This window comes from Phoenix dactylifera, chromosome 17, assembly GCF_009389715.1.
Source record: "Phoenix dactylifera cultivar Barhee BC4 chromosome 17, palm_55x_up_171113_PBpolish2nd_filt_p, whole genome shotgun sequence".
Taxonomy (NCBI): Eukaryota; Viridiplantae; Streptophyta; class Magnoliopsida; order Arecales; family Arecaceae; genus Phoenix; species Phoenix dactylifera.
The window spans coordinates 14,266,977-14,278,071 of NC_052408.1; the positions used below are offsets into that span (position 1 = coordinate 14,266,977).

At 40.5% G+C, this 11,095-nt stretch overlaps 1 protein-coding gene and 1 pseudogene across 1 annotated transcript; both read right to left on the bottom strand.

The window, feature by feature from the left end:
- Positions 1-2,867: 2,867 nt before the first annotated feature.
- Positions 2,868-5,664, bottom strand: LOC113461554 (annotated as a pseudogene).
- Positions 5,665-8,529: 2,865 nt separating this feature from the next.
- Positions 8,530-10,380, bottom strand: LOC103716200 (stem-specific protein TSJT1-like). Its single transcript, XM_008804114.4, has 4 exons — positions 10,050-10,380; positions 9,699-9,939; positions 9,469-9,589; positions 8,530-8,961 (listed from the first exon to the last, which is right to left on the bottom strand). The coding sequence occupies exons 1-4, from the start codon at positions 10,256-10,258 to the stop codon at positions 8,765-8,767; spliced, it is 768 nt and encodes a 255-aa protein (XP_008802336.1). The 5' UTR covers positions 10,259-10,380; the 3' UTR covers positions 8,530-8,764.
- Between the last annotated feature and the right edge of the window lie 715 nt (positions 10,381-11,095).

The window sequence follows — 11,095 nt, forward strand, 5'->3', positions numbered from 1 at the left end:
TATTTGGCTGGTGGGAGTTGGGCGTCATTTCTTTTGCCTAACCTTGGAAAAAATGTCGGTCAGTTTCATACATTGCTCCCGTTTCTGGGTAACAAATGCGACCACTTTTTGCTCTGACATATTTCGGCAGCATTGAAAGACAGGACTTTGCCATTAGGGTAGTAGTCAAACCACCAACATTGAGGTTTGTACGATATAAAAGAATTTCATCTATGAGTTAAGACATAGATACATCTTGAGCACCGATCCGGCATCAAAGATTTAAAGATAAAAAGATAAATATTCTAAGAAGCCAACGGAGTTATAAATTAGATGGCTGCTTATGTGGCCGATTATTTTGGTAGTATCTTGTGGGCTGAAGATGAAAAGTTGCTCGGAGCACTCTGAAGCATTTTATTTTCTGATTTTATTAGATGCATCTGTACTCGCATCTACGCGCTTTAGCGTGAAAAAGAAAAATACAAACAAAGGCTATTCTCTAAGTTGAACTTAAGCCCACCAACATGGAATTATTTTGGACCGACTTGGTTTTGGAGGCGGAAAGGCCGACAGAAGGCTGGGCTTCGCAAGGTCAGTGCTTTGACTAAACCGATGGCAACCAAAGTCATGGAACCATCTCATGCAATCTTGATTAGTCATCGTTCTCATTGGCTTTTTAAATGTTAGAACATACAAATGATGATGACGTGATGACACATAACCCTTATGAAACGGGGTTGGTGCCTTCTGACCGGACTTATGGATGATGACTGATGAGCCATGCGTCCAGATGACAGGCGACCTGCCGGTAGACGCTAGAATTTTTTGATGGTCAACTTGGCTAACCAAGGGTGGAACACTAAGTGCATGAGGGTCATCTGCACTTTTAGCATTAAAGTTATTGCTTCTTGTGGACCTTGCATATCACAAATTGACAAAAAATAAAAATAAAAATTTGTATAACTTTAGCTGTTTGATATCTCATTTCCTTTTCCCTTGATTGCGCGTGATAAGATCAGTGGTGGTCTGACTTTGGAATTATTGTAGGGAAAATGATATGGCCTATTGAATTCTACAAAACCTAAAGCGAGACCGAACTCGCCCGGCAATGGATCATCTGCCTATGTGGCAGCCCCTTTGTAGGTTGATCTTTCCATCATCCTTTTATGGATCCTTGCAAAGATCTGGTGATGATTGCGATCATTATATATGATTATGCATATCATGACCGTTGCGTATATGTCATTGTATTTCTATCAACGAATGTATTTAACTTGGAAGTATGTTAAGTGTGGAGATCATGAATACTGATACTGATTTGCACTATAAATGACCGCCATGTACATTTTATGATTAGATTTCCTGTTCATACTCAAAGACCACATGTATCAAATATTTCCTTAGCGTTAGGATATTCTCATCAAAATCAAAGACTGCACGTACTGCTAAAGTTTAGTTTGTGTATTGCAAATCATGCGTAGGAGATTGCTGGGATCATTGCAAACCTAGTTTTATAATAGCATCACATAGCATTAAAATAAATTTCATAATTCTGTACTTGAAATACTAATTCGATTTTTATTCTTACAGCAAGGATATCGTAGAAAAGTAAATCGATGATTTAATTAGGTGTGCCTTTTTAAGTGTGTTTGGTAGACAGAACAAGTAGGGGTTTATTCCATCAAATGTTCCAAAACACCACGAAATAGCCTTATTCGAATAAAGTCACTTATTCAGATAATTCTACTCCACGGAATAGGGGGAACTTATCTCTCTTAATTACAATTTTATGCCTGCCAATTCTTTAACCACACCAAAAAATGGGAGGACAAGTTTCCCTCTCTGATAAAATCCAAACAATCATGAAAAGAAGCTTGTTCCATGGAATAGACTACTCATCTACATTATTGAGGATAACCCTCCAAAAATTATCCCTTCTACCAAACACAGCCTCAGGAAAGCTTGCTTACCTTTTCTATGTTACAGATATTCTGTTTCCCTTATCAGAATACTCATAAACATCAGAATCCTATGTGATCTAAAATCACATGTAGGCTTCAAACTATAAACTTAAAATGTTTAATTAACAGATCGATACTCCATTAGCCGTCACGAGTGTAGGAGTTTAAGAGTTGTAGAATAAATTGAATAAAAGAAGCGTGGTCAGAAGATGAAAGCCAGTAGCTATATACACAAAGCTCACTTGTCTGGCAATTTAGCTTTTGCAATTAACGATGAGGATTGAGATAATTCACTTCCAGGTACTGCACATCTTTTGCCTTGTTTCAAAGTCGAACAAGATCATATCTTGTGAAGGATACTAAAACCACACTTAGAAAAAAAATATGAAAAAATGAGGAAGATAGAACTAATATGTCAAGTTCAAAACTAATATTAGCTGGTTTGAAGTTCTTTTTTTGCCCTCTTTTCTTGAGGATCGAAGAAGACAGGATAACAGCCTGCCCAATTTATTAAGAGAATCGAATGGTCTTGAAGGTGCAATTGCCAAACATGTCAGTTTGATACTCAAAAAGCACAGAAACAAATGATTGATAACATGGATATCTTCAGGATAAAGCAAAGTCAGATGGTATGAGCCCCCCAAATCTGGGGTTTCATTTGCATAAGATTTCATTGCACAACAGACTTGTCAAAGATTTTTTTTTGAAAAAAAAAACAGGAACACAAATATTGTATTGTGAGCTCCTAAGGCTAAAGAACAGTCCAATGAGAAAGATGAACTGGTTGGATCTTTAGGCATTGTCCTTGCGAGGAAGCTGTAGCAGGTGGTAGTTATGGGGAACCACTTTGATGAACATCTGAGATGTCTGAAAGTTGATGTCGAATTGGATGCCGCTTCAACCTCACAAGTCAAGATGTCTTTTTCTTCACTTCATTGGTTTCTATTCCGATGCCTCATCAACGGGATTCATCGACAATCGTCGAGTCTGCTGCTGCAGTATCATAGCCTGTGCATCTTCCACCACAGAAGGATCATCATCTGTGGCATACAGTATCTTATGAATTGCACCTACAATCTGCAAAAATTATAGTCAATAATACAAGTTAACAATAAGTCCAGCTTCTGCAAGTATGCAGAGAACCTTGTAAGCATCTTCTAAAGGACTTTTCGTCTTGTAAAATATTACGGACTGCTTCTTTATTCTAGTGATTATTGAAAATTGAGAAAGAAATGCATAGCACAAAACTTGGAGAGGATGTTACTCCATACATGTGGGCGCTCCATTCCAGGACTCAGGCACAAAATCTCGATCTCTCTCAATTTGGCGAAGTTGAAGTCCCTTTCCTTCTTGAGGCTATCAACCAAAAGCTTCAACTCAGCCATCTGCATCTGCTAAAGACTTGTTAGGCTCCACATGATCTTGGAAAAGTAAGGTTTTTGGCGTTGCTTTGAGGTTACCTGCTCATCATAAGCTTGCCTTCCTCTGGTGGAAGTAGGTTTTGTGATCTTGGGCGAAGCATTTCCAGCAACCGTGTCGTTCTTGGTCCGAGTGTTTTGAGAAGATTGGGATTGTTTGGAAACAGTAGAAGAAGATTTGGTTGAAGCTTGTGCAAGTGCTGCTCTCCTGTTAGCTTCCCTTCCTCCTTTGCAAGCCTCTCTTCTCTCCAAGGGATTATAACTAAAAGGAAAAAAAGTTGAGCAAGCAAAGGCTTGAAAACATCAGCAACTAATAACAAGAGAAAGCTCACATGAACATAAATACAAACACACACACACAAAAAAAAGCACAAATGCACATGAACTGTGGAGATATTCCAATGATTAGAGTGACTTGACTATCTAATTGCAATTCTGTTGAAAAAAAACAAACCTATTCTACAATAACATTAAAGAAAAAGAAGAAAGAGTCATGAAACTTCACTAGGATGCTGGATACTTCAGATCAGTAATGAGTAGTCATAAAAATATCTGAAAATTTAAGTATCATCAAGTATGACGAGATGTTCTTAATTTGACCTGACACATCAAAATGTGCTGCGAAATATTGAAATTTCCAGCTAAAGTGCTGTGCGGAGACATGCTCAACATCCCAAGTGTCCGAGAGTGCTTGGCACTCCAAAATTCAAAAAAAAAAAAAAAAAAAATTGTGTCCACGTAACATGGCTTATTCAATGTGGAGAAATGAAGATAAGAAATGCCAGTCGTTTTTAACTCGGTGTGTTTTACAAGTTGGCCAACATATGCTTCTTGTAAACTTTAGTTTGCAATGCAAGAGAAAAGAGGTTGGAAGTATAAGACTATATTCTTCGGCAAGCAATCTCCAGCAGCCATTTGGTCGACAAAGATTTGAATTTATTGTGGCATTTTCTGTATGGAATATTAATTGGAGAGGATGTTCTTGTTGTGGATCTCCAAACATGAGATGAGCAAATAATGCACCATAACTTTTCATTAGAAAAGCTAAATATTTGGTCATTATAATAGGTTTAAAGAAATAAATTATTAACACTATAGCAGGTTTATGCGCCAAGCACATCTTGGGAATTAATAGACTGAAGAAAAAAAGAAAACAGAGAATAGAGCAGGAATTACTTGTTGATAACGCCACCGTTGGTAGAATCACAATATCGCTTCATCCACTGCATGAATTCCAAATTATCAAGTGGCCGTCCTTTCACAAGCTTGTTCACTTCAATATGCTGGAAACAGGAACAATTTAAAAGCAAATGAGCACTGCTGTCTGTCCTTTCCATAACCCTCTCTTTTCATTTGTTTTTGCAGACCCCAACCATCAAATTATAAGTGAAATAAGTCTTCAAACTTTACAATGTTATGTGGCACGCTGTTACCATAATTAAATTAAGTGATATGCGTCGGCTGGCTATAAGAGCTCTACATTTACGGATTCCCGCATGTAATGGTCAAGCTTTTGAAGGTTCACAAGTATATATGTATGTGTAACTAAATTACATCCACATGAAATAAAACCAACCCAATGAATGCTATCCATGCAAAGAAGACCCAAGAAGCAAAACTCTCGAAGAAATTCTCATTCGCTGGAGCCAATGTAAGCATTTACAGCAAATCATAATGCACATCAATAATTAACCATCCTTCATCTTTTCCATCCAGTTCCTCCAGTTTAATGTTTAAGCGTAAACACGCGTGTTGAGTGAGTTTAAATTATAAGGAAAACAAAAAATTATAAAGGAGAAGTGGAGGGAGAGACCTTGGTGATGTTGAGCTTGTTGAAGACGTCCTGGAGGACCTTGTAGTTCTGGATCATCTCATACTCGTTCCTGGCATCAAAGTTCACCTTGTGCATCGGCACCATCCCCTGGTGCACGGCGTCCATTAGTTGGCACTGCACCGCCCCCGGTGCCACCTTAAATCCATCAATCCAATAACAACCATTAACACAAATTCAGGACGATCTTTTTTTGACAAGAAAATGCCAATCCAATGAACATATTCCAACAGCTTTCATGACCGATAAATGAAGAAGAAGAAGAAGGAGAAGGAGGAGGAGGGAATTAATTTGGTCCAAAAACCTCTTCGACTTTGGCGAGGTTGAGTTGGAGAGTGGAATTGATCCACGAGACAATCTCGTTCCGCCCCACGAAGTAGGCCGAGTCCATCGTTCCGATGTTCGTCGCCATTTCCTTCTTCTTCTCTTTTCTTTTGTCGATGGGTAGGAGATGGGAGATCAAAAGTCCTAAAGGTATTCTAGTTTATAAAATGGAGGCTTTCTTCGCATTCTTGTGAAGGGACGGAGAAGGGGAAGGACAAAGGCGGGATCATATGATGAGTTGGCTTCGGTTTGAAAACGGATGATTACGTTGGACGGCAGTTGTGCAAAGGAACGGAGTCGTGGCCAAGCTTCTTTCCGAACTCTTCGAGTTTCCACCCTTGTTCTAAGCAACGATGGTGGTTTCTGGACGTGCATGACGGTCCAAAAGTAACAGCTGTCTGTGTATGCATTCGTCATGGCTGCGAAAAATGGCATTTTGCGAAGCGTGGATTCCCCATGGTGCATCGCACGGGTGGCAATTGTGCAATCTGTCCACGTCTTAACTCGTGCATAGGAGCACGTGCTGTCATGCCCCGTTTCCACGGGGCACATGCGTACCTAGCAGGCTAGCACCCATGTGGGGCCACATGAGGGAGGAATACGGGGCTCTCCTGCCAGATATTGTCGGATTTCGGAACCCACGCGGGAGCGTGATACGTGCGGCTCGTGATCCCCTGCCATACGAGTGCCAGCCATTGCATGGATGGCGTTGGCCGCAGAAAAACAACAATCTTGGCGTATTTGGTTTGCGGACCAAATTGAGATGGATTAGAATGGTCATATTTGGTTCGTGACTTGAGTCAAAATTGAAATTATAATAGAATTTAAATATCAAGAAATAGTAGAGATTGGATTTTGAAAGATTGGAGCATTCTCATTTCCTTCATGAATCAGAATGAAAATAAAATTCTTCCCGACACTTATTTCCATTCTCATTCCAATGTCCAACACCTTCCAACCAAATATATTATATGTTCTATAGCAACATGTTCTTGGAATGTCACATTTTGTCATTCTATATACACATTCATTGAACTAGCATTTCAATTTTTAATTTTCTTAGATTATTTTTTTTGAATATGTTACAATTATTGTTTAAATATTAGGTAGTATTGTTCAAAAGAATCAATTACGATATCCTAGAATATATATCCCAAGAATTGTATCTTTGTACGAACCTGAAGGCGAATACCTAGCAAACTACATAATAGACATGTTTACGCTTACCACTCTTTTGCCACAGTTTTAGCATTGTTATCATATTGTTATCTGCTATCGAAACAGTTATATGATCATTTGTAACATAATAACAATGTGGCAACAATTCTATAATCCATATGGACAAAATTGAAACTTTTAATTCTGTAACAATTCATTGTGTGAATACAAAAACAACAAAAAAGAAAAAATATTGACAGGTTATAGTAACAACAATAGCAAGTGCTGGTCTTCGTGTAGCTATCAGGTAACTTTATCAAATCCATGCCCTTTCCGTACCAGATTCGATGTACAAAGCCATCAAGAATCAAGGGCATTTCTCTTAGCTTGATTAATTTTTAACCTAAATTATTCTAAGTTTATGATTTAGGCAATTTGGACAAATCCTTTGTTAAATAAGGTTTGGGTCCCAACTTTAGTGGGCTAGAGGTCAATTTTAAGATATTTTTCTAAAGATCAATCACTTCTATTTCTGTTTCACCAAATCCAGCCTTATTCTTTTAGAACATAGATCCGGCATTAGTATCTATATCAATCCATTGACAGCTGGCATTGACTCAAGTTTGATTCAGATCTAAGTCCTCTTCAACCTTGTTCCTTCCTTCCGATATCTAATGTTTGCTAAGGATCATCATTCAATTGTAGTCCAGAACCATACTCATTTGCAAAGCAACTAAAGTTAACAAAAAAAATTCTTCAGTATGTATTGTTGAATGACTATTCCGTGTTATTTATGAAAAGAAGCATCATTCATAAATCAAATGATTCTTTGTTATTTATCAGAACTTTCGGCAAAAGGAATCTATATACGAAGATTGATCCAATTCTAGCCCGGGTCTGTGTTCTATATATGGAAGCAGGAAAAGAGAATTTATCTCCCCAAAGAGCCTGACATTCCTACAAATCTCACTCATCCTAACACCCCGAATCAGGGATGGTGTAGATAACCATATTTGAGGCGATGTGGCATCAAGTATCCGTGGGAAACATTAATAGTAGCTGTTGCCACCAAAATCCGATCAAAAGATTTGAAGAGTACTGATTTTTGAATGCACAAGGAAGAACATAATAGAGGTCACCAGAGTTGTGTCCAAAGATTCTCCGATGCTTAAATTAGTAAATAAAATTTTGAAGAATAACAAAAAAGAATAAGATGATTAGTCTGTGTATGCCAACCGAGCATCTGAGCCCTAAATTATGTGGAAAACAACCTCTTAATCATCTTTATCCAGTTCAGCCCAAGAAGATTTGTCCGACTAAAACAAGCTGTCCTTTTTTTCTCAATACCATATGTCAGCTCGTGATTGTCGGGCCAGATTAATTTAAGCCACATGAGGAGCCAAAAAATTTTATCCAACTTTTCGGTCAAATTAACCCCAGCCTCTTGTTCTAGAACCGTATCCGAAGACACTTCACACAGCGAGTTGGCGACCCTTCTACCGGTTTCGAAACTCGGAAACAACGAAAAATGCCTTCCATTATGCCATACCCTTGGCGACCCGGTCCTTTACGAACCACTAAGAATAAGATGGATGATGAAACTTTTCATGAATCGCCTCTGCAAAGCACAAAAGCCCGGAATTTTATGCGACATAACGTACCGCATTTCATGCGCCGCCGAGGCCTTGTTGATACGCCGAAGCATTTCATGCACATTAACAACGCCAAGCCACGCATGCAGTCGATCGAATCAGTGGCAGTGATGGAATGCTCGGTTATCATTTAAAATTAATAATAATTATTGTTTACATGAACCAGGAGAGGAGGGGAAGGGAGGGGGAGAGAGAGAGAGAGAGCATGACCAGGAATGAGTCAGTTTCTTATGCACAAAGATGGACACCAAGTATACAGTAGACTTCCAAACACCTTTAGTCACGAGCACCATGGTACACATCTTCCAAGGAACTCGAAATCCATTTGAACAAGGAGGAAGATGAGATGAGACATGAAATTCCAAAGCAGAAAGAGATGCAGACTGAGATGGCATATATGCAATGGCCTGCTGTTGTCGCCAGGAGCGAGCGAGCAGCGAGCTATAGAACTGATTCATCCCAGAAGGTCCAGTTGGTGGAGCTGCCGACTCGCGGCATGCTGTTAATCCTGGAATAGACGTCGACCTTGAAGTTGGCACCGCACATCACCCCCTCGCTGTCCACCCTTGGCATTGGCCTCAACTTGTTCATGGGATACTCGAAGCTCTTCAGACCTCCCTCGCTATGGAACATGCACCCTGCATCCAATATTATATTTTACTGTCATCTTCAATTTGAGGCCAACACGAATTAACAAATTCATGGAAACTCTCATAGTTTGCCTTTGATCGCCAAATCTCTTTTGTTTATTTTTATCTAGGCCACATTAATTACCAATTTAAATTCTCTTTAGATTACGTTTTAAAGTACTTTACCCTCTTTAATCCGAATAAAACTATGCGATCAAAGTAGTCTAATGAATGGTTCAACTTGGAATTACTCAGCTAGACCCAAACTTATTCCTCCCATTCAAATAAACTGAACAAGACTATGCTGGAAACAAATAAGGCATAAATCCCAATCAAGCAATAGCATATTCGATATATATGGGGTAATGATTCAAGATTAGTTTGGCTTTAATTTCTTGATCTTCCTTTCCTGCGTATCGAAACATATATACTTCGAATAAACAATCTTATTAGATTAACTGGAGGACAAACACGGACACATGCAAAAGCTTAACAAAAGACTTAAAAAGAACATACCAGTAGGGAAAGCAGCGTATGATTTGCCGCAACCCGCTTTTATTATCCCCACATCATCGCAAATCACGACCGATCCATCCGCCGCTATCCCCCAGTACAGCGGTATCTTCCCATCCGGGCTCTGCACGCCGAATTCCAGACAACGAGATAAGAAGAATCGGAACCAAGTACCAACCAAGCACGAAGATAAGAAGAATTGGAATAAGCAAAGGATATATATATATTTGTACCAGAGCCGCGAAGACGGTGCCGGCCTCGTTATCATAAAGCACAAAGGCAAAAGAGCCACCGAAGTCCTTGAGGACCTGGTCGGCCGGGTAGGGCCCGCGGTCGCGCAGCGTCCGGTAGGCCTCGATTACCAGCAGCGCCTCGTTCGCGTTCTTGCTCAGCCCGTACTGCCTGATCAGAGAGCACAAGTTGTCGAGGCCCCCCACGAACATACAGTATATGTCATCAAGGCTACAGAACAGCCTGCATCGATCCCAAAGAAGAGAGTTTTGAGTTCTAAGATTAATTAGATATATAAGGTCATGATCTACTTGCGACACTTGATTTGTAGTTAGGATCAAAGTCGTGCATGCCTTTGCTTAGGGGAGTAGTGGGACTGGGAGGGGACGCAGGCGAGGGCGGCGCCGACGCTGAAGGTGGCGGAGAAGGAGTCGTCGGGGTGGAGGGTGTGGAACTCCCGAAGAATCTCCTCCGGGTTCTTGGGGGCACGCCGGCCGCCGCTGGGGCTGTTGAGCTCCTGGGGCGGATGAGCCAGCGAGTTGTGGAATGAGGCCAGCATCATCTCTTTTCCTTTCTCTCTGTTTCCAAAACTGAGAAAACGAAAAGTATGTAGAAGGAAAGGGAGTGGGGATTGGAATGGAGCTTTGAACGGGGAGGAGGCGGGTGTTTATATAGCTGCAACAGCACAAGTTTTCACATTTATTAACATGGATAAAAAAAAACTTGGAAAGGAGAATGGATAGAAGGATAAGGATACCCCAAAACTGGCTGTTGCTCCTGACGTCGAGATCTGAGCACCGTCATGGTATGGTTACCATAAACATTGCTAGTTGTTACTTTCAAGTGGCTTGGTAAGTTGTCACACCAGCCAAGTACATTATTCTCACCGATGGTGGAGTTTTCCCCCGAATGGTAAGAAGGCTGGCACGGCGCTGAGACCTTATCCGTTGACGGAGATCACGTCCCAGCCCGCTGGTTATTTAAAGGAGGAAATATTTCTGTGTGCGAGGTGCCACGTCAGACATCTGACAAGCTGGATCGGGTAAGGCCGTGAAACCTCTGTCATGGATGGGGCTGCTTTGTCTTCTACACGTCAGCATGTCGCGGGGGTTGGTGGGCGGGTGGTTTCCCTTCGGGCATCTTACCCTGTTCCGAGGATAACCATACGTGGTTGCCTTGTCGTCGTCGTCGTCGTCGTCGTCGTCGTCGTCGTCTTGGATTTCTCGCTTTATCTTGAGTCTCCCCTCCCTGTTACCAAAAAGAGCAAGAAGCCATGAATTCTAATCTAAGTGATATATTTATATATTCCCAAAATCATCGAGAAACAGAAATTAAACTGAGGAGGTTCGAAACGGACGTGCTTCTTCTCCAACCTAATTGGGCCAAAAAGATAGAAATA